Source organism: Sparus aurata, chromosome 18, assembly GCF_900880675.1.
Source record: "Sparus aurata chromosome 18, fSpaAur1.1, whole genome shotgun sequence".
In the NCBI taxonomy this organism is placed as follows: domain Eukaryota; kingdom Metazoa; phylum Chordata; class Actinopteri; order Spariformes; family Sparidae; genus Sparus; species Sparus aurata.
The window spans coordinates 13,772,115-13,796,812 of record NC_044204.1 but is presented as its reverse complement, the minus strand read 5'-3'; the positions used below and the strand labels follow the sequence as shown (position 1 = coordinate 13,796,812).

The following is a 24,698-nucleotide window of genomic DNA, read 5'->3' as shown; positions in this document are numbered from 1 at the left end:
TTCTAAAACTGGTATATTTTTCTCTCTGAAGATACATAAAAATCAATGTATCATTGAGTAAGATATTGTATTTTAAGTTTTACAGCTCACTAATAATAGCTATTGTTACCAAACAACAACAGATGTTGAAAAACACACTAAATCCATGTTTTTCATGAAGAAAGATGCACAAATCTGTGGCGTTATAAAAGACACACCAGATTTAATTGATGTAAGACAGTAAACATGCCAGATGACGACTCCTACACTTTTCCTCGTTGGCATAAACGAGTGTTGACAAAATTATCATGCCATTTAATTCTGAAAGATTTTTGAGTCAGATTTGGGTTATGTGATAGACTGGTGTACCGTCCAGAGTGCACCCTGCCTCTCTTCCAATGCATGCTGGGAGAGGCTCCAGCCCACCACCAACCTGATCAGCATGACGAGCACAGAGACTGGCTGGGTGGATGGAGAAGCTCAGATCTGGTGTTTCTTCATTATTTCATTTGTTACCACTCTATTCTCGTATCATTGCATACAAAATGTGCTCGATGCAAAGAAATCCAAACATTCTGACTCGCTTGATTTGATGTCATGCTTGATATTGTGCAAAATAGATAAGGTGAGCACAAGGAAGAAAACTATGACAAGATGCCAAAAACAGTAACAAAATGTGGCTGCACCTTTATGCGTTTGCTCTAAATTGCCTATTGCATTCTGGGCTGCTGCACTGACCTGGTCACGGAGGTCAACCAGCAGGCCAGGCCATCTTGAATTCTTCCAGGACCTCTGATGGTCATTTGGAGACAGCCTGTAAACAAACCACAACCATGTGGGAAATCGTTCCCTCACATTCTCTCATTCACCACATAATAATCTCATCCCTCCACTCTATAGTGAGCGGCACGTTTGAGTTTTCAGACAATTCTGAATTATCGTTTTTTTTAGTTGTAAGTTACACATCTATTAGATGAAAACCATTGCAATGGAGGATTTTTATCCTTTGATTGGAATTGTTGAGGGCATAACGTAGAGCATATTTTCACACTCTCAGTTAAGATATACAATATAAACCATGAATGATAACTAGAGAACTAGAGAACTAGAGACAAGAGAATGATTATGGGTACCCTGTGACAATGCTATAGATTATTGCATCCACGTAGCATTTTTCAAACGATGTCTCAATATCATTCTCATATCAAATGTGATGAAGTCTTGCCTAAAAACTCTTCAAACTCAAATGGCACTCAGTAGAGTGCATACCTCCACAAAGGTTTAATAGATCGCTTTAATTTAACCAAGCCCACTCGAATATCAAATTTTAAACTTTGTTTTAACCTCACTTGACCACAGTTAAGGTCACCAGATCTCAGATCAGCATCAAAATGTACTCACTCATAGATACCTTCAAGATCCATGCATTACTTCATTAGAAATTAATAAACATGTTGAAAAAGAAAAATGTTGAAAGATGCTTTCCAGCAATGTTAAGAAAGTGAGAAACAATTTCTCTTTCTGTCCCTTTATCCTAATCCATACCAAATGTTAAAACGGGGCCGACTCCCATCCTCCATCCAAGTCTCATGGAAATCTATCATGTAGTTTTTGAGTAATCCTGCTGAGAAACCAGCCAATCAACCAATAAACAGACACAAACATGACCTCCTAGGTGGAGGTGATTACAACCACACTGCTGGAAAAGGCCAACCCATGATCAACCAGAAACCCCTCTGCCCCTGCACTCTTTTTGCTGCTAGGGAATGAAGAAGGTGAGTGGCCGGTTAACAAAGGGGAAGCATTTTTCTAAAAAGGGGGTTGACAACTCCCTTCAAAGCATGTTAAATTAGATTCACATTTATACATGCATGTGTATATGCAACACCTATACCAGTGGTCCTCAATAGGCGGCCCCCGGGCCTCATCTGGCCCAATGCCCAAACTATTATTCCTTCACCATGTGTTTTGGTTGGGTCAGCACGTGTACACCGGGACTTGTCTCCATGCCAACGATACAAAGACAGCTGGGTCACTCACCGCTGTGAGTGCAACTTTTAACTTTCACTTTTGTTTTTGGAGTAGTTCGCATATTCACATTTTTCCGGTGGTAAGAGATTGAAAATGGCGTGTTTCCAAGTAAACTGCTATAACAAAGTGGAAAATTGGAGACTCAGAGGAACTTAAAATTTGCACTAATTCTCCCTCCAACCAGGACAAGACCCACGTATCTGACAGTGCAGCGGTAACAAACGCTTAGACTTATGTAGTTTAACAAATTCTAGCTAGTCTCATGATGTATCTTCAGATACACACAGAGTGTAACGGACGGGAAATTTCTCCCGGCAAACACCCTTTCACTCACGGTGCCACCATTTTTATCATCCTTGTTAAAACTCAACACCATTTAATCAAAGAACAAATGACGTGAATTAACCCACAACCATCTTACATATCATCTTATTCACAAACACATTCACAAACCATAATTACACCAACACCAACAGAATACCCAAGAGTCATTGCGCCACAGTCCACAAGGGGCGTTACAATATGCCAGGAGAAGCTGTGATGAAGATTTCCAATTTGAAACGGCAATATGAGACGAAGCATAGAAATTTTTAAGAGACATTTCCTCAAAATTCAGAGATAAGCACAACACAAATAAATGCACTGAAATCGTCATACCAAGCTGCAAGCAGGATTCTTGTCACATCTATGTCACAATGAAATAAAATAATGCATGACTGAAGTGATGGACACAATGTTTGAAGGCAAACAAAAAGAGGAAATATTCAACTATGTATTTTCATTTATGTTAAAATGGAAATGACATTTTATTTTAGTTCGTATTTTGTTGTTTAGAATGAAAAAGACATTTTGTTTTGAATATTACAGTATTATTGCATGTGGCCTGACCGACCTCAATACATGGACCTTTGAGTCAGTGAAAAAAATCTTTGTGGCCCTTTAAGATTTGTATTTGAGTACCCCTGACCTATACACTCTCAGCTCTTAAGATTCAACAACTTGGTCAGTTTCAGACTATCAAACACTACATACAACTCTAGCATCAGTTTTGTACGAGAAGAGCACTAATAATAGGACCATGCAATGTCTGGTAACACTTTCAAAATAAAGCTTACTGTCAAGCAGTTTATATATTATGACATAGTATGACTTTTAAACAGTTATAAATGTTGTCAAACGGTTGCACCTTGTTTAGTTTTAGGCACTGATCATACATTGGGTTAAAATCACTAGATTCATTCTTGTAACACAAGACATCAAATTTACTTTAAGCCTAAATGTTTTCCTAACACTAACCTAGTGTTTTTTGTGCTTAAACCTAAGCAGGTACACAACATAGAATTCAAAATGTAATCTATGAAAATGTAATGTTTCAACATACATGTGGTTTGCATAAATGTATATTGTCAACATTTATTCTAGAGATTGATACACTGTCTCTGTCAAAACATAATAAATCCACCTACCAATCATTTTTGAGCTAGTTAAGTAAGATAAGTAAGTCAGCCGAAGAAATAGACTGGTGCATACACCGGTCCACAACACCCTGTCTTATTTTTACTGTGCGTTAAGCAGATAAGATATAACATGTTGATAACTGAGCTTGAGGTGCTGATTGGAGGATTTTGTTAATGTTGGACAGAGCCAGGTAACCTGTTTCCACCTGTTACCAGTCACCGTGCTAAGTGAAGCTAACCAACGGGCCAGCTCAATACATTGAATGGACATTAAATGTGTCGTCTTACTCTCAGCAGGGTAGCCATGAACGTGCATCTTTCAAAAATTAGCTCGTAGCAGATGGAGAGCAAGAGATGATCGTGATGAAGATGAGAGAGCGCTGTGAACCAGAGAGAGTGAGAGGTGAGAGGCAGAGAGGGCCCTCGCTACAAGGCGTTCACCTCTGCTCGAAGAAACCTCATTTTCCTCCTGTGATGTCCGCCTCCATCCATCACTTCCCACCCCTTCCTCTCCTCATCTCTTCCTCTGCTCCTGGTGTCTGTTCTCGCTCTGATTAATGAGCAGGGCCCCGGCTGAACCTATTAACAATGTGTAATACCGCTCAGTCTGCAAATAGCCTGCACTGTCCAGACCTACTTTACACTCCTCAAGGTAGCCGTGGCCTATTAGGTCGCTCTCTGACTGTGCCATGTTGCCTCTCGCTGGGAAGCTGTTTCTGTAGCTCCCCGCTTCTCCTTTTCCTTTCCCTGTGTCTATTTCTGCCCCTCCGCCTCCCATCATGTCTTACAATGCCTCCACCTCCTCCTCCTCCTCCTCCCCAGTAGTCTTCCTCATTTCTCTTTGTGTCACTTATTTCTCCTCTCTTCTTCCGCTATCCTTGGCCCTATTAGGGTGGTCAAGTTGGGAGACTAATTGACCTGAAAACCACATCAATCAAGGGAAACTTCCAACGCACACGTGGCCCTCTCAACCTAGTTTTTGGAACAATGGCAACAGGTATGAAGACTGATATTCACTCTGCAGCTACTTTTACTTCGTCTCCACTCCAAGCATGTCCAGCTCATCCAAATTACTTTCATTTTGAAGGGAGACTGTTGCATTTGCCTTAATATCATTTCGCACTTTAAGGACGCTGTAAGGAAAGCTGACGAAGGACAACTGGAATGGGAGAACATGCAGTTAACAACAAACAACTGTCTTGCTGAGGTTGTCAGGATGTAAATGAAACTACATCACAGTTGCACGAGTTAAGCGTCACCAAGACTAAGCGTGTTCCCGTCAGGATGGAGAAGAGAAGGTGGGCTCAACACTGAACTAAAGATTTAAGTTATTACCAACTAAACTAACGAGGTGGTGGGGTGCAGGTGGAGTGAGGTGGGGAGCAGGTAAGGGGGGTGAGCAGTAGAAACCAGGCTAACATAGGAGATTCAGTGCAGGTGTGGAGAGAAAGCAGACTGTAGAGGAGCACAAAAACACATCAAAGAACCAGAGCAAAAGACACCACAAAACCCCTGAAAACACATAGAAAGCCCACAAATTGAAACTGAAATGACATTTGCTATGCTACACTATGTACACATAAATTGATCAATCTGCAAGTAGTACAGTTAGAGTAGGAATAGTTTACACCTACAAAGGCCCTGACAACCTTTGAAGTCTCATTTAGCCACTTGTTGCGCTCAATAATTAAAACGTGAGAAATAACCAATGTGTTATCATATATATATATATATATATATATATATATGTATATATATATATATATATATATATAAATATATATATATATATAAATATATATATATATATATATATATATATATATATATATATATATATATATATATATATATATATATATATATATATATATATAATATATATATATATATATATATATATATATATAAATATATAAAAATGCATATATGAACATTTCTTAATCTTGTGTAAACATGTAAGCTTATTTCAGGCATTTAACTGTAAACCTGTTAAAATATATATATATATATAAGGGCATCCGTTACATTTGGAACAGAAGGAAGTTTGAATCTGTATTTCTTTGCCCTGGGAAGCCTGAGTGACGGATCATACAAGAACAAGTTACAGCTGTGAGACTGCTGATCGGATCAATGATGTGTTTATTTGCTCATGAAGTCAAACTATATGGATAAAACAAACAAAAAAACAATAATAAAGACAGACTTTGTAACTTTCCTCTCAGACCTTACATAGCCTCACTCGAAGTCTTCATCACATTTCCCAGTTATGTCTCGTTACGTTCTCTAAACATGTCGAGGAGCTCAGACATTCTCACTTCCTTTCAGTGCAAAATTGAATTACCTTGAAGTAAAAGACGACGTCTCTCCTTCGCGCTGCCGTAATGACTATAATTTTTTTTCGCTTTAGGAAGGAGTGAAATTACCTATCTGGATTGGCAGGATGTCTCCCTCTGAATACAAAGCTAAATAAGGACATTTTTTCGCAGCGTTATGGGGGAAAGGCAGAGCGCACAAGGAATGGAAAACACACATACAGCACGTCTCCTGTGTGATATCATTCACGCGAAGCAGGTGCCAGCGTGTCCTGGAGGCCAAGTTCTTTGGAGCTGCAGACGGCTCTGCTGCTCGCAAAATGCCATGTAGGAACATTGCGCCGAAACCCGAGCAGGTTTTTTATATGAATGTGCAAACAGTCGAGCACTTTACCCCGGGCTTCTCCTCACAGCCGAAAACGAGCGGCGAGAATGTGGAGCCCGGCGCTGTTTAATGTTTAATGCCCTCTGGACCTGTGCTGGAACGGCTGCACAAACTCCACAAAGAACAAGAAGGAAAGCAGAGAAGGAATGTTAAGACAAACAGAAAAATTTGCTTTTTGAGGAGATGAGGGGGGGGGGACACGCTTACAAAGGAGTGAGAGAATGGTGACACAAAGAGAAAAATAAGTGAGAGACACACAGTGGAGAAACAATGGCTTGAAAAGGGGGGAAATCTGGTGAAAGTGATTCAGGCAGACAAGATAAAAAAAAGAGACTGATAAATTAACAGCGGGATGCCACTGTTATGCTGGTAATCTCACTATGGAGATCGTTTGATTTGTGAAAATGGAGCTTTAGAAAATGTGACAATTTGACAGTAGCCTCGGGGAGGCGAGTCAGGGATGGACACATTTTTTGAAAAAAAAACTGCCTCCTCTTTTTTTTTCTCTCCGCATCAAAAAGGGGAAAAAAAAGACCTGCTAACCTGTTATATAAGCCAGCAGCGCCGGGCAAAAAGGCCTGCGCGCCGAGACAGAGGATGTCCATATCTGGAATAAAGGCAAACATGAAGAGCTGAAATTGAGGGAAATTGGCTACAAAAGCTGTCAAGTACAATTCTTCTGCAATTTCTTCCCCGCTTCTCTCTCTCTGACTTGAAAGCTGGACGTAATGGAGGTTTCGAAAGGAACTGGGGGGCTTCAGCCTCTCTCTCACACAAAGTCTATGTACATCAGCAACGCGTAATCATCTAATTGGACTGCACTCTGGTGTATTTCTAACCTCATAGTCTTTTAATCTAGCCGTCGACCCAAAAACACACTTTCCACCCCGTAGGATAGCATTTCAGAATTCGACACACATGGCGAATCATCGGGTCTGTACTGAACTCAACCCTCTGCGTCCAGCTGACACCATTTTTCATTTGAAGTCTCATGGATTCTTTCTCTCGTTCAGCCGCAGCGGAACACACACTGCTGGAATTAAGTGACCTTTTCATTTTTAATGGACAGTGGCGTAGTTTCTATGTTGATCGCTGAGGGTAAGATTTGGAATGGGAGAAAAACAGGAACAAAACACCTAATTTCACACACTGATCCACAACCTTCATGGTGAGCAGGTGATAACTGCCAAGTAACATATGTAAGGTTTCACGTTTCATGTAAAAACAATAATTACCTCAGTTGTCTTGACAACTACCCCAACACGATTTAATTATAACATTCTGCTTTTAACCAACTGACTGTTAAATAGCTGTAATTTGTTCATTACATTTCCTTCTTCTACTGATCACACCATTTTAACTTCCAACTTGTTTCCGTCTGACATCCCCTCAGGAAGCTCAGGCACTCATTCTCGTTCTTTGTCACAAAATTATTATACACAGGTACATAAATGAAATTCAATGATTAATGGAAAATAGGCTAATATTGTTATTAAATGATAATTGGGTAATTTGAATACATTAGAGGTAATTATTGTTGTAATGCTGAATGTCATTTCAAAGAATAAAATATTTCTTGGCCATGACCACCTACTCACCATGACATTTTCCCAAAGTGTTACCTATAAGTGTTCCTGTCATTTTTCATCGTGCCTCATTAAAGTACAAAAAATAGACATTTTCTGTGGTATCAAAATTCATGCGTTTCCAGGCTGCAAACAGGAACAACAACCAATCACTGCAGCACGACTTTGAATTTGCTGAAACATGTAGAATCCATTAGAGATGAAAGAATTTTTGAATGAATGAACTTGATGATGAACTTTTTTTATTTTTATTTTTTTTATTTGTATATTTATTTTACCAGGAAAGCCGCACTGAGATTGAGATTGAAATCTCCTTTTCTCGATAGACATCAATGACAGTCACATATAATCAAAATAGGACAGTGGACACACGCAGAAACACAAATACACACACACAAGCACTATATCGAAATTAAACAGATATGCAATTATACAATCTTGAATTACATTCTTAAATTGCTTTAAAAAAAAAATAAATAACAATTATCAGGGACAATAGTTTGATGACTCCTTGAGATTGTTAAATGCTGTTAAGGCCAGTAGAGAGTTAAACATTTTCTGGCTTTTGTGCCGCTCTTAAATTTCATCACTGGAACAAAAGGAAAATGTGAAAATTCAAGGTTGTCTTTTTTGTCTCACCTTGTTATGCAGCAGGAGATCACATAATAGGTTTGTTTAAGATAAACTGAGCCTACCCTGGATAGAGCAGGTAGCAGAGACATAAAAACTGCAGTCAAGTGTTTGCAGTCCTCCAGTAGCCTTCAGCCTGAACAGGAAGAAACACAAACACTCGCGTCCTGTAGCTCCGACTCTGATTTATTAAAATGTTATCAGACGCCAGCTATCAGTCAGTGTGCGGTCCTCAACTGTTTAAATTATGAGAGGGTAGGCTATCAAAACGCTATGCAGGCTTATCGGTGACCTCTGTTCAAGGATTGATTTCATTTTGCATTAATTCTTACATAAATCAGCATTGGCTGCTGTATCTAAAGCAGCAGAGCAGACCTCTACCTCTGAAATTACAGCAAAAATAAGAGGAATAAAAGCCAATAGCTCTCGTGATGGAGTCGTCAGATATTTACACATTCTATTTAGAAGTCGGGGCTTCACATTCAACATCAGATGCTGCTAAAAGAATCATCACACACCTCACCAGAAGCTTGTTTCTTGCTAAATACATCCAAAAAAGGAATAAACATTAAAAAATGAGTTAGAATAAAAAGTCTCTGAGTCAACATCGAACACAGCGTTTTTCAATCATTCTTCTCAGGGATCCCCAGCCCTGCACGTTGCAACAGTTTCCCTGATCAACACACCTGATTCAAATGATCATCTCATCATCGACCCGTTCATTTGAATCAGGTGTGTCAAGGCACGGAAAACTCTAACAATATGCAGGGCAAGAACCAGGACTGAAAAACGCTTCAGCTATAGCATCAGATGAAAGTCAGGGGTTTCCCCATGCCATGGGCCTCACAGTCCGTGGAGAGAAACTGGGGCGCCAAAACAGGATCAGGCTGGGCACAAATCTAACCGGCATGCATTGTGTGGCAGTCACCAGTGATCCGATTCTGTGCAGGCACCGCTCATCCCGATCAAGCCTATTGACAAGCCTGAGGGCAATGACTTAATTTCCCTCTGGTCCGAGCAGTCCAATATAAAGTTAGCCCTCCTGAGGACCTTCCTGTTATGAAGCTGCTTGTGTTTTACTGTCCCGCCCAGTGCCCCAAATCTCAGTTCACCGCCTACCATAGAGTCAACCACAGTGCGTCTATTACAAAGGGAACGGTGACCCCTCATTTCCACCGCGTCTTATTTTACCTGGTGTGTGCCCTGCTGATTTGTTACATCCTCAATGTGACTTCCTATCCCACCTGAAGCGCCATGCCTGCCTGACGCTGTTCAAGGTCAAGTTCAAGTTACTTTATTAATACCCAGCGGTAGATTTTGTTTGCAGTAGAGCCCTCATACACACATAAGGAAATACAAAGAGGCACAATCCGACATCCTCCAACTTAGGACAGTGGAAATAAAAAAAAAGGCAAATTATGAAGTTCTTAAAAGTTCTTAAGAAGTTCTTAAAAGTTCTTAAAAAGTTCTTACAGGTCCAGATCATTCTAAGATAGTGAACTGAACTGAAAAACTAACATTAAGAAGAAAATAAACAAGATGAATCATAAAAATTATTTAGGTAGTAAAAACATATATAATGGGTAATATAAATAGATAAAAAATATAATAAATACAGCAATGAGTAAATAAGTAAAAGCAGCAATAGTTAATCACTTGTGCAAAATATAGCTATTACTTATTCCTCAGTGTAATGGCTGCAGGGACACAGCTGTTTTTGTGTCTTTTTGTTCTACTCCGAGGGATTGTAAGCCTGCGCCCCGAGGGGAGAAGCTGAAACTCAGTGTGTAATGGGTGGGAACTGTCATTTAAAATTGAACCACATATGTGCTGTAGCTGTTTTGTATACAAGGTCTCCACGTTGAGCTGTGGCTTACCAATCAGCCTGCTAGACCCCTTTACTATTCGGTTGAGTGAGCTTTTATTTTTCAAAGAAGGGTTCCCAAACCAGGCTGCAAGTGTAAATAATACAACGGATTCAATAAAAACATGGTAAAAGAGGGTCATGATGGATTTGTCGATGTGGGAGCGACTCAGTTTCCTCAAACAGAACAGATGCTGATGCCCCTTTTTTACACACAGTTAGTTTCAAATGTGAGTTTTGAGTCTATAATCGTTCCCCAGATATTTATAAGATGGCACACATTGAACAGTTTGACCTTTGATGGATGTAAATTCTTGTGTCTGGATTGTTTTTCCTTAAATCAATGAGCATGTCCTTTGTCTTGGCTATATTTAGTTGAAGGTGGGATGCCTCACACCATCCAACAAAGTCATTGATGACTGGACCATGACCAGTTTCACTGTCTTGGAAAAGGCTAATAATTACTGAGACATCGGCATATTTAATGATGGTCCTGTTGTCCCACCTGCTCTGACACATATTTGTGTACAGGACGTAAAGAAGAGGTGAGAGGACGCATCCTTGTGGGGATCCGGTTGATGAGCAGACTTTGTCAGAGTTGACAAACTGCAAGGTCCACTCAGTAGCTGTTCTGGGGTGTTTGATAATATCACAGTCTTTATCAGCAGACAGAGGTTGCCTGGTTACTTAGGAAAAAAAGTGCCAGTGCATCGAGGTCAGTGTGGTTCTTAGGTCTTCGAACACTGACATTCAAACACACCAATTAGCCACAACTTCAAAACCACTGACCACTGGTGTGGCGGTGAAATTGATCGCCTTGTTACGATGTCATGTCCTGCTGGGAAAACTCGTGTCTTGCCGTTTATGTGTTTAATGCTGTGACACGTACCGCCCACCTGCAGACTGCAGACCGAGGTTTCAAGGGGTTAAGCACAAAATCTTTCACTGTTTTGCAAGCAGCTTTGGACTAGTCATTGATTTTCCATATGGCAGCCATCATTCTTTTTATCCAGCTCGGCGTTGTCGGATGAGATCATCCATTTACACAAAATGATCCCATTAATGCTGAAGTTTCAACACAGCTGAGGCCTGATGGGATTATTTTAGTCTGAGTCACGCTGTTCCATCTGGAGGAGTGCTGAACGAGTCCTATTAATGGATTACCAGCCTGTTGCTCAAACTTAGTCACCGATGACTTTTCACTGCTTCCCCCAATAGTCCAGACTGTGTCTTCAAACTTGTGAACGTAGTAAACACATGAAAGAATGGACATGGAAGCCGTCAAGCAGAGAGCCCTTCAGATAAATGTTCTCAGTCGTATTTTGGCACAAACACTGATGTCATGGGCTAGAAATGCAAAGGATTCCATTAACATGCAAATACACGATATGCATCTCCCCATTTGAATTAAGTATTGACAATTAAACCTCTCTAACTGGAGGACATTTTTGACCCTTTAAACTCATGTAGTTACAATTAATTAAGAATGATTTGACATAGCTGAGACCGCATGTGTCTCAGTTATTAATGTCAAATGGTTTTTGCCTTTCAAGTTTTAATTGAAAACGTGGAATTGCCCGACTTTCTAATTGTGGCTCCTGCACTCCTATTTCAGGCGTGTGTGTGCTGGAGATAGCCGCCAGTGTGTGTGTGTGCTAAGGGCTTCTGAATAACGTCATCTCAGCAGCATATTAATGTCAGTGATAAGTCAGACTGTTAATGTTGCCTCTTAAATAAAGAGGAAAAATCCAGCCTAAATGTGAATTCATAGTGAAGTACGGTCTATATTTGGGTGCACATTACTCCCTCTAACATACATTACAAGCAGAGATGCTTTATCATGAAAATAACATATGTTCTAGACCAACACATCCTCATACCTAAACTACCAAGTCGGTAGATTGTCAGCGTCTTCCAAAATGATTTGTATCACTGTTCTAAAAACAACTTGCAGCGTAACACATAACAGATCAGACATAACAATCACAGTTTGGTTGGGTTTAGGCAAGTAATTTCTTGGTAGAATTAAGGAAAACATTGTGGTTTGGGTTAAATTCACTACTTTAGGGTTAGTGTTGGCTGCTAGGGGTTGCTGCCTAACATATGGGCCATAATAACATTCTTTCATTTTCAGCCTATGGTCATTTTTTGGATGAGGACAGGCTCCCTTTTTATGTTTAAATCAGTTTAATTAAATCACTTGATAAAGCAGTAACACCTTCAACCATAAAGTCACACTTCATGCTGTTTGTCCATGTCATGAAGCTTTCTAAACTCAAAAGTTTCCCCTGGCAGCAATGAATACTGAAGTTTGTTCAGTTTGTTCATTAGATAGTGTAAGAAATAGCAATAATTCAATCAGCAGCTTTATATCATGTTGGCAAGAATAATAATTAGGGCTATCAAATAATAAAGTACTTAAAGATCTTATTATCCTCTTTATAAATTCTCCTTATGGTTATAATTGTTGCCATTTTCATCAGAGGGAAGGACCATATCTCATCTAAACAAGATGTCAAAGTTTAAGAAAAAGTGTCTAGACAGTTAACCAAAAACATAATGCATTCTGCGAAGTATAACAGCACTCAGCAGAGCCCAGCTAAACGTCAGCCAAGGCCCAACAGTCCCTTTTGTATTACTCAAAGATACCAGCCACCTGATTTTTGCGTCACAATACAAAATTCTTGGATCAATCAATTTTTCCAGATCTGCACCAAAGGGTAATGAGGTCTATTATGGGACAATAACCATCCTTCATCAGAGATTCATGGAATCTGTGTAGTAGTTTTTGTGTTAGCCTGCTGACGAACCGACCAACCAACAACAAATGGACACATGTGAAAACATAGCCTCCCTGGTGGTGGTTAATTAGCTAATGGTGTGCTAACTTCTAAGTAACCTTAGGACTATTTTTACAGCTGCAATAAATTACAGATTGGGATTTAAGTATGCACGAAGAACTAATGTGTTGTCACTGCTTCTCTAGTGCCAGTGGTAAAACAGTCTATGACTGTTATTAACGTGGTAAAACAGTCATAGTTTAGTAAGGATTAGGCATAATGACTACTTGGTTATGTTTATGAAATGATAATACTTTTAGCTCAAAGAACCACATTCAATCCCATAACTTACAGTTAAGTTACATAACTCAGCTCACATAAATGTATATATGTATAATGTACTTACATACATTGACTTACTTACATAACAACTTTTTTATGAAGTCACTCTTCACCCTTGGTCACAAACAGGATGCAAACACCAGTCTCCTGAGGTAAGGTCCTGTGAATGACTCATTCAGCTGCCCCAACAACTTGAACTTTTCTTGCACTTTACACTCCAGCAAGGAGTGATGCTCAAGAGGGTTATTGACCAGACTACTCTGTTTGACGCATTGAGAGTCAGAACACACACACACACACACACACGCACACACACACACACACACACACACACACACACACACTTCAAATCTCATGATGTGTGACATTTACTCTCTTAACACTTAGATGTTTGACTCGTTGGTGTAAAGATGATGTTGGCACTTGGAGGGGATGAGTGCCCTCTTCTAAAAGTTTTGAAAAGCAAGTGAGTCAGTTTCACCTTTAGAGTTCATATGAGGGTGACGGTCCAAACGCTACAACAGGAGAAACACTGTGTACAACTGTGATTCCCAAAAAAACTAGGGGTGCTGTGAAAAACAAAACTGAATGTGATGGTTTGTTAATCCTTTTTTAACGTACGTATACTCAGTTGACAACAGAACAACAACAATTTAATGTTTTGCCTCATTAACTTAATTGGTTTGTGTAGATATATGCTTATTCTGAATTTGATGGCAGTAACAGGTATCAAACAAGTTGGGACAGGGGCAACAAAGGACTGCAAAAGTTGTGGAATGCTCCAAAAAACACCTGTTTGGCACCTTCCACAGGTAAACAGGTTCATAGGTAACAGCTGATATTTTCATTACTGGGCATTAAAGGGGCTGCTTGAAAGGCTCAGCCATTTACAAGCAAGGATGGGGCAAGGTTCATCGCTTTGCTAAACACATGATTCTATAAAGATGTTACACGGGCTCAGGAACACTTTGTACAACTGGTGTCAGTAGACACAGTCTGTTTGCAAGTTATTGATTTGTTTTTTAAATAGATTTTCAGCGAATCAGTGTTTTTAATTTAGTTTAAAAGGCAAAGCTTTCAATCACTGTGCTGTGTTTATATCCTTTGACAGTCTCTAAGTGATCGTGATAATGATCTGTTGATGTCTGAATGCCTCGTAGCACCTTTAACACCTCTGAAAAAAACGCTTAGAAACCTGTCTGAACACTTCAACTGCGTGTCAACACATTATGTGTAGTCTGCTAGTTCGCCGCAGTCAGATTTAATTGGTGGGCACTTTGTGAGAACTTCCTCAGTTTTTCTTTTTGAAGTCTGCTAATTTCTCAGAGGAACTGACTCGGACTGAGCGTGTTTTCTTTGTGGGAAATGAAGGTGTGAGAGCGGCCCCCGAAAAAAAAGTTGCCTACTCTGTTACTTGACCACTTCATTTGTGTCTCTCTGCATTGTCTGCCTACCTATTTCCGTCTTTCATCTTCTCAACAGTCACTGCGTTTCCTATCTCACACACTTCAATTTAAGGCCAAATTATGACTGCTCTGCTAACTTCATATCTTAACTCTGCACAAGCCACCGGCCTGGCAGCGGCGTTACTTTGAGCGAGCGAGGCAGAGGAACGGCGGGAGAGAGAAAGACAAAGATATAAAGTGACGGAGCCACAGAGAGACGGAAACAGATGAGCAGAGAGAAACAAAGAAATGAGAAATGTGAAGAGCAGCATTCGGGGAGATGAAAAGTGATTTACTGGTTCAGAGGGTGTTGTGGCCTCGCTGTTGGCTGGGAAATGGCTTGGCACAGCTGATACTGTGCGTGTGTGTGCGTCACTCCGAAAATGTGTTTGTGTGTATCTACCCATATGCATATGCTTCTTGGTTCCCCCCCTCTGCGTGTCTGTGATACCGAGATCATGCTAATCAGTGCTGTTTGGGACTTGCGGTGAAAGACAGTCATCTGGACGCGGCTCTAATTATCTCCGTGGTGATTTTCACAGAGTGGTTCGGTTTCGCTGTTTCAGTACGTGCTGGGTTTGTGTGTAAGTGTGTACGAGGGAGCGGCAGCAGCTCTGTTGCTCTTAATCTTCTCTCATCGTTTTCTTCATCTTTTTGATTAATGATATTCCAATCAGCTGTGTCTGGACAACACAACCCCACAACAAAGTATTCTCAGAGGGGTGGGATGGGGGAATCTAACAGGAGAACTTGAGTAGAGCAAAAGACAAAGAAAGAAAGAAAGCCTTTGAGAGGGAGGAGAGACAGAGAAAAGCAGATTGGCCTTTTTGAAGCTCTTTAATGAAGCATATCCTGCCTAAAAGACGAAAGAGCCAAAACCCAAAAGAAGAACTCACGCATAATCCCTCCCTATCTTTGAAAACCTTCCCACCCACATGCATGCACACTCATGCTCATAGTCACCTTTAACCTGCCTGTCCCGCTGGATCTGAGCGATGATCTGAGAGAGAGCGAGGTGAAGAGACAAAATACCAACAAGTTTTACATTTCAAAATAACCTATACAAACATTTAAGAATGACTCGAATGGTTTATGATCTGCCACCTCCGTGGTCACATTTAGAAAGTGCTTCTTGGTTTAGGCTTGGGAAAAGACTGTGGTCACGGTTTGAAAAAAGCGATCAAAAGAGTTGATTGTTGGTAACTGAACATAATATGATGCTCAACTTACCACTCAACCCAACCTCCTTGCTAAGAGGTTTTTGTGGCCAAAATACAAAGCCAAGATACGTTTCTTCCTATATAGCTATCAGCCACAATATTATTAGTATAGTGTTCTTATTCCACTCTATTGCACTATTCTCATCCCGGTTGACTTCTTGTATGGTGAGGACTGCTGAGCCTGAATTCTGTGCTGAGCCAGCACCATGTAATTGCATCCTCTTACTTATCTATTTTTATTTGCACTAAATTGTCCCAGGTTGTACAGTTGTTGTTATGTGCGGTGTCCTAGAGTGCTTTGAAAGGCACCTTCAAATAAAATGCATTATTATTATTATTATTATTATTATTATTATTATTATTATTATTATTATCAATAGTTTTTTTTTTTAAAAAGGAAAAAGGTGAGCGAATGCAATCAATCATATTGTGACAATGAAATGTTCTCCTGGGAAACTTCACATTCATGTGGATGTTACTTGACACAAACCATCTCCACAAACACCATTGCAGAAGCAAAGTAACGCCAGCAAATGGTCTCCAAATTCCCCAGATACCAATCCGTACCATCCATAGGGACTAGATAATGGCTGCGTTCCAAACCCATCTGGTCTGAACAGGGTTTAAACTGTGTCAGGCTTGAGTCAGATTTGGGTTGAGCTCAGTAAGTACCGCCCCCCCCCCCCCCCCCCCCCCCCCCCCCCAAACCCGCAGGACTTGAAGGTTATGCCACCAAAATCCTGGTGCCAGACACCACAGGGCTTCCCCACACAAAGTGATTAAAGTGTTAAAAGGAAATAAAGTGATTTTTTAACATTTTAGCATTGAACAGCAGCATATATTACAGCAACACCCAGCATTTAAAGACAGTTTTCTTTTTCATGTTTCAGTCCATTAACTATACCAATCACATATTTTATATCATGGCTCACCATTTTCCAAACTGTAGTGTAATTTTTTCCTATTAATTTCCTGTCTACCAGCCTTTATTTATTGCTTTATTTATTTATACCAATGTAGAGACTGTTCTCATCTCCTTGTTCCTGGAAGGGCCACCATCAACAAATGCTCAGTGCACATGGATGTCATAAATATGAAAATGCTTATTTTAATTATTTATTGCATCCATTCGAATGGTTGATGTTGTGTGTGGTCCTGTAAAGCTAAGGACACACAGAAGACACCCGATTTCTCAGACGTGTGCATCATTCTTTGCAGTCTTCTTACATGGAAAAACAACAATTAAACCCAGATTACAGTTAAGCATACTGTGCTCCATTTGGCTCATGTCCTATGACAACTCAGTAGGTCTATATAAATTGCACAACAGAGTGATCCCATGCTTCTGTTAGGATACATCCATCAAGTTCAAAACTGAAAAGACACTGTAGAAGATTGGGAAAAAAAAATATATGGAGAGAGAGCAATGCAAAATTAAAGATACATTAAGATTATAAAGTACCACACTGGTCTGGTGATGGCTTCACTCGTATCTCTGTATTTCAAAGTAATTGTTCAGAAAGAAAGCCAGTTAGTATGCCTTTGTTCTCACTGTCCCTCCTGTAAAAAATGAAACACCCACTGTGGTTTAAGGAGAGCGGTGGTCCAGTGATCGTGGTTCGATCCCCAGGTCCTTCTGTCCACATGACAAGTGCCTGGAGTAAGACGCTGAACCCAAGGTGTTCCCATTGGACAGGCCAGCGCCTTTCATTGCAACGGAGTCTCTACTGGTGTGTGAGCATGTGAATGGGTGAGTAAGTGGCACAGTTTTAAGCGCTTTGTCCGATAAGGTACCATATATGTACAGACACCATATCTAGTGAGTGAATCAGACTTATTAAACAACAATTAGTTTTGGTAATTAAAGTTTGCTGTTATCTCAGGCCTTTAGTGTTCATCAACCCAGCAAGTCAAACAGCCCATTCAAAACACTGTATTCTCTGCTTTTTTTTAATCTATTGTTGTTGCGATAGGCAAGATCATTAGGGTTCACTTCTTTGTTTTGAACCTGTGGAGATTTACTTTAATTAATTTCATAACAATGCAGCTGTTACTAACTTGGGGCCAACATTTAAATTGTATATACTGTATTTATGCTCTGTCCAAAAGAGTTATCTCTGTTTTAGATTCATTTCAGCTTTGTGCCAGTGAATGGGGTAAACCATCATGTACCCAAAACCAATCCAGGCAGAGAGTCCTTAGGGACGCTCTAAAATACCTCATAGCTGTAAATAAAAGAGAAGAGCATTTATGGAATTAAATCATGAGGATATTCAGTGCACCTTCACAGCTGAAGTATGCATTATGTATACATGTAGTATGTAGGCAAACAATCCAACAGCTACACTAGCAGCCAAGGGAGGATTTACTTTTGCACAGCTGTGCATTGAGATAAATGGTGTGGTCAGCATGCTAAAATGCTCAAAATCACAGCACTAACATGATGATGATACGCATGAGTTGTATTACTATATATGTTCACATTCATATTTTAGTTTGTTGGCATACTAACATTAGCCTATTAGGACTAAACACAAACTGAAGTCATTACTTCCGCAGGTATTTCAGCATAAACCAAAGGACTGGAGAAACAGAAATTCTGACCCGATGATGGTGCTAGATAAATAGTAAAAGGGATCCCCACAGTCATAAAAACGTAAGTCTAACCCACATGTCACGGAGAGCGGTCCAGGCTAAAATATCTGATGGACAGGCTTTTCTTTGCAAGACTTGCCCTTCACTGCCTTTCATTGGCTAGTGTCTGTCATTTTCATGTGACGAAAACCTTGACTTAAATGTTTAATCTCACCACAAACTATTCAAGAATTAGCTAGCTGGCATGCTATTTGTAGCTGTATGTAAAGTGATTGTTTGGCGTTAATGGGTCGTGTCTGTTTTTCTTGCAGTCGGTTTTTAAAACAAACAGCAGCTGAGCTGACACAGCGGATTGTGAGCTGTAGTTTCCACAAATACACCAACTTTTTCTGCCTTTCAGCTTTAGTATCTCTGGGTTAGCAAGAGACCAGCAGCAGGGCAGCGGGTCACCCTGCGACCACCCAACCTGTCCGCACTGGTTAGCCTAAAGACACTCTAGCAGCGGAAACTGGCTCTGGAGCATGAGTGACCCTGAGCATACCAGCAGCAGGATGAGAAGGAGGCTGGATTGTCTGTTTATTTGGGAAATTACAGCTCATAAACTGCTGTATCGTAACCACAAAAAAAAACAGACATAACAAAAGTTACACTGTGATTTAACAGCTTGAGTCAAGCTTAAAGAATGCAAACAACGAGGCAGCCAATCAGAGGCTGAGTTGGACTTGTCTTGCAAGAAAAGCAGTGGGATTCATACAAATGTGACAGACATGGCAACCAAAGAGCCATGTTACTAGCGTGGCTAATAATTGATTTTTTTAAATAACCAGGTGTTTTTTGTGCGATGGAAAAATAATACACACACATAATACATCTGAAAATAATTTGTTTTAGGTCAAAGGGATTTAATTACCAATAATCACTGAGGCTGTAACCCCAACAAATGTAGCATACACTTAACACCTTCAGCTGTCAATCAAGGATGCACGCCTTGCCTGACCACCGATGAACTCAAATAGCTTCCTTATCATGGTTATCTTAAATTATCCTGCACAGTCTCATTGAAAAGTCAGGCTAAGCATTAATCTGCCGCATGTCATTCCAGATATCTGTATCTCTACTCTCCCCTGGTGTCTGCCCTCTGACAGGCTCACATTAGGACTTATCCTCTCGAAGGTTGGCAACCAATCAAAATGACAAATGGCAACTGGGGACTGTGACAATACCTTATTTTTTCAGAAGAGAATTCTGACTTGATATCAGAACTTTCTTCTTTTTTTTTCCTGAATGTCTCCAGATTAATGGCAACTGGAATGCATAGATTCAAGGTTAACTGGTCCCTAAAAAACAATGGCAACCATGCTGGGGCGTTTGGTTCAACAGGGTCACAGTGGCTTAGTTAATAGAGCAAGTCCTTGTCGAAGTGTCCTTCACCAACACACTGAGCCCCAAATTTCCCCCACTGGTTGGACCAGAAACTACGGTGGCTCGCTGCCTTAGGTATTTAAGTCTATGTGTGAATGACAGGAACATTGTAAGGCACTTCCGATGTGCTGTATAACTAGTCAATTTAACCTCAAATTGGCCAAAATCATCAAAGCATGTATCACTCAGTCATTAACTTTTGCAAGTTAGTTGTATGCAGATTAAAATAGTGGGAGAGCATCAGAGGAGATGAAGATGTCATTTCATGTACAAATACAAGCATTGTGTTTTCTCCTTATGCTACATCTAATGTCTTTCTTATCGTTTTATTTTTACCCACTAGTTAATATTTCCAAGAAGTGAGAATGTGTGACAAACTGATATTTCCTCAGCATTTCTCAATATGCCATGAGCTACGGGACCTCACAAACACCTCACTTACTAATCACTCCCTACACGTTAAACACCTCAATTAATATGAACACACTACATCCCTTATCTCCCGTTCCGTAGTATCTCAGGTGGCCAGATTAATGTTTTGTGCTGAACTTATGCACAGTACCTTACCTAATCCTTCCTATTAAATCGCAGTCTCCTTGTAAAGGGGAGCTATTACATTGTTAATGATGAGTCATACGAGTAAAACCTTTAAAGCGCGAGAATGAGTAATTCCGCTTTGAGAATGGGGCGTAGTAAAAATTGAACAGACAGGGTGTTGCAGGCGTTCCCCATTAATGCTCATGCAGTCATAATGAGGCGGTGTAAAAAAATAAAGTGCTGTCTGCGCTGTAAAAAGTAATGGGGGGCCTACATCATTTCACAGAAGAGTATTTTGTGATTTGTGGTTGGGAAATTAACATTCTTAAAAACGTGTTGAATGGCTCAACATTATGAAATTCATTGCTGAAAGTTAAAATCAATCTAAAAATATGACACAAATACACAAAAATGTTTTTGAGTACTAGGTTTGTTTCTGTCTAGTGAACTTCGATGTAGCCCAGAGGCCTTAGTTTTGTAATTAGTGCAACCCGGGCCTCTCCCTATTTATACAGTTCATGCAATCAGTTTCTAGTTCTGTGTGTTGTTATGCATACATAATATTTAACAATGTGGAACACTTGAAACCATGCATATGCACACAGCCCATCGCACACTGCCTCTGACCCAAAAGTCTTCGAATAGATGTGCATTGTAAAATACATCAAGTCCAAGACAAACTTGTACATTTATACGTGTTCTATACGTTTTCTTTATGTGCCTCTGCTTGTAATGCTCTATGTTTTGCTTTTCATGTTATCTAGCAATTGTAAGGTTAAAGTTTTCAGACTTCTGAAATCCAGGCTACAGTGCTTGGCAGTGTTTCAAATACGTCTGGTGATATGCTTTGTAGACATTATAAAGAATGGGGATGTGACTTTTTAAAAGGTTAACTAGTGAGAGAGAAAAATAGCCCCCACATGATGACACAGCTATACAGGTTAATTTGCAGAAATAACAATCCTTGAACAACCATATCTTTGGTTTCCCAGCAACCGCTGCCACTGTCATTACCTGGCATGACTCGTTACTGACTGGTTAGTGCAAAGCAAAACGAATGACATCAAATCACATTTCAAGTCAGTCTAAATATCAAGGAAAATCGGCTGGGAATGGTGAGAGCTAGTGAGTTATACCGACCACAGGTGTGTTTTAAGGTGGGATGATGGTGTGTTTATTTATTAACAGGGCCACTAAGACACCACACCATACCTTTGTAGGCTACATTATTACATTTTCTTGTTCTCTGTCATTTCTTTCGGGTCAAAACACTTTATCTTCGCTTCTGCCAGAGTTCTCATTAGGGGTTGCATAGTGTTCACAGCAGTTGTCCACTGTCACTCTAAAAAGGTCTAGAATAATCTAGAAATTAAAATTGCAAAAATTTAACTTCATTGCTTTGTCTTATATATTTATTTTTTATGGCTACATCCCTTTAGAAAGGTTATTTTCTTTTAATCAGATTTACCTTAGAAACTTTGGAATTGCATATATTATTCAATACTGGATACATTCTTGTGGATGTTTTACAAATATCCCAGTGAGTAAGATGAAACTGAACTGAAGGAGGCCTTGTTTGTTTCCAGGATATTTCGACGATATTACCATTTTAGTAGTGATATTCCCTTTTTAATGCAGTTAAAATGAACTTGTACCATCCACAACATGACTGAGTAAAACGTAATAAGAGTGTAATTTACTCTGCAAGCAATGTTTGTTTCCAGCGTATTACCGTTACAGTATCATCTGTGATAGATTGCTCCCTTTTACTAGTTACACGGTTGTCCCAGAGTGATGCCACTTGCCATGTGGTATCACAGTAAAGCACCAGTGTTGTACCAGCCTGTACTCGCTCTCAACCAGTCCAATACAGGAGCCTGGTCAGTGGCCCTACTCATTTACGATTCACGCTGTAGTTACCCCTTTAGTGTCAGAAAGACAAGTCAAAGTAAGGGGTTACTTGGTTAGTTCATACACAGAACCTTTCCTCTAAAGAATGAGGATGGCCAAGAATCTGTGATTTGTACCAAAGTTAAGTAAGTAAACGCACATAAATGCTGTAATTTAAGATTATATGAGTGACGCGAGTTACATCACTGACATAACGTCATCTCCTAACCCTAACCAAGAAGTTTAGTCTCTAGTCTAGTCTCTAGTCTTCTATCTTAGGATACTCTAGTACACACCCACTTCTTCTAATTGGTCACTTGGTGAATTAAGGGTCCATCTATACAATAGACTTAAAGAGGAGTTGACCTGTCTCCCTGCTCATCTCCCATAACTCATCTAACTTAAAGGCGGATCTCTGTCAAGAGGACAGAAATTTCTCAGTGGTCCACAGAATGTAAGATCTCGCTAGCTAAATGGCAGATACTGAGTGTGGCGATGCAAAGTGTTTGAAATAAAATGACAATGACAACTTCCTGAAAAGAATTATATGATTTAAAAAAAAAAAAAAACATTTCATATTAACCAGTTGAGTCTGGTTCCTTAAATTATGTCACAAGTCATGCTTTTTTTTTCTACTCGTTAGACATACCTAACATACCAGGAAGTACATTTTAAATACACCGCCTGCTGTCAGTGGTCACTCGAGACACCTCGGATGCCGCTGACTTGAATCTGAAGTCATAATCGGCCATGGAGAGAGTGACTGGAAGGACTGACAGACGGAGAGGACAGTGAGAGAGATGAAGGAAATGGAGGATGCAGAGAGGAGAGAATAGACAGTTACTCACAGGGAAGAAAGTAGAGAAAGAGAGGAGTGATGCGTCTGGATCGCCTGTCTCTGTGTCACCCTTTTTTTCACCTCCTCTTCATGCTGTATGTTACTTCCCCTCTTTCTGACTCTCCCTCTTCTCTTCCTCCCCACATTTTCCACCTCTGCTACTTTCATCTCCTCCTGAGAAGTCTCTCTTCATTCTTTCTTCCTTTTGCTGTGTCTGTCAACCTCCAGTCTCTCCCTCCATCTCTTCTTTCTGCCCACCTCTCATCTCCATTCTTCACCCCCTCTCTCTCTCTCTCTGCTGTGCCACCCTCCTTCCCCTTATCTCTCCTGTCTTTCAACTTGTGTGCTCTCCTCTTTTATCGTGCTGTTCTATCTCTTTCTCTACCGCTCTCGTTCCCTCTGTTCTTTTCCTACCTCCTTCTCTCACCCTTTCCCTCTCCCCCCTCCCACTCTCCCTCCACCACTGGAGCCTGGCAATAGAAATGACTAATGGGAGATTATTGCTGATATCAAGACAAAGCGGAACACAGCCGAGCTTCCTCGCTGATACCTCTCGCCGCGCACACACGCACACACACAAAATACACACACTAACCACAATTAAAGCACTACAAACCCACGCTGTTCCAGAGATAAAAAAAAAAACTTAATTTAAACTGGATATCTTATTTTCATAATCAATAAGCGCTGTGGAACTAAACAAATATCTGTTTGTTCATTATTGTTTATTACTTTACTCAAAGTTATTGGCACTTCTTAATAATTTACCAAAAGTAATATGCAAAAAAAAATAAATAAAAATACTTCTCACATCTCAGATTACATTAAACTAGCCTTAAACTTTTTCAGCTTGTCCTCGACAGTAAAAGGAGTTTATTATGAACCATGGACATTTGTGTTGAACGTTTCCAGTATAACGGTCATATTTAATCCTACATTCTTGCACTGTGGGACTTTAAGATGAGCAATGCTGTTTTTCTTCCACTGTAAACATATGGATTTAGAGTACACCTAAAGCTCATGTTAGAGCTGCCATTCCACGTATCAGGAGCTCTGTCTCTGTTTGTTTATAGGCCCGTAAAAAAAGTTGCATAGTGTACCTTTAACAACAAGGCAATTTAAACAACAACACAATTTCAAACTTTTGCTTTGTTTATTTGTGGCGGACCTTACCACCTCTCTAGCTTTAAACAGTGTTCTGGGGCATTATTTTCCTCTGAGAAGAAGCTTGTTTATTCACTTATGGAAAAATAAATGTTTCTGAGTGTGCTGTAATACCTCATTAATTTTGAAAATATTACAATTCCTGTTTGAGTTTGAATTTCCTCTCCAAAACTACACAGTGCCCCTTTAAAGTGAATATATTGATTGATAGTACTTGA

At 40.0% G+C, this 24,698-nt stretch overlaps 1 protein-coding gene across 2 annotated transcripts in view; it reads right to left on the bottom strand.

The window, feature by feature from the left end:
- LOC115568489 (uncharacterized) overlaps positions 1–23,677 on the bottom strand; it is a 44,533-nt gene extending 20,856 nt beyond the window's left edge. For both annotated transcript variants that reach the window (XM_030395798.1, XM_030395799.1), the window contains exons 1-2: positions 23,327–23,677; positions 718–793 (exon numbers count right to left, since the gene is read on the bottom strand). In XM_030395798.1, coding sequence (XP_030251658.1) covers positions 718–793; positions 23,327–23,484 — 234 coding nt within the window. In that variant the 5' untranslated portion in view covers positions 23,485–23,677. The remainder of the gene's footprint in view (positions 1–717; positions 794–23,326) is intronic.
- Between the last annotated feature and the right edge of the window lie 1,021 nt (positions 23,678–24,698).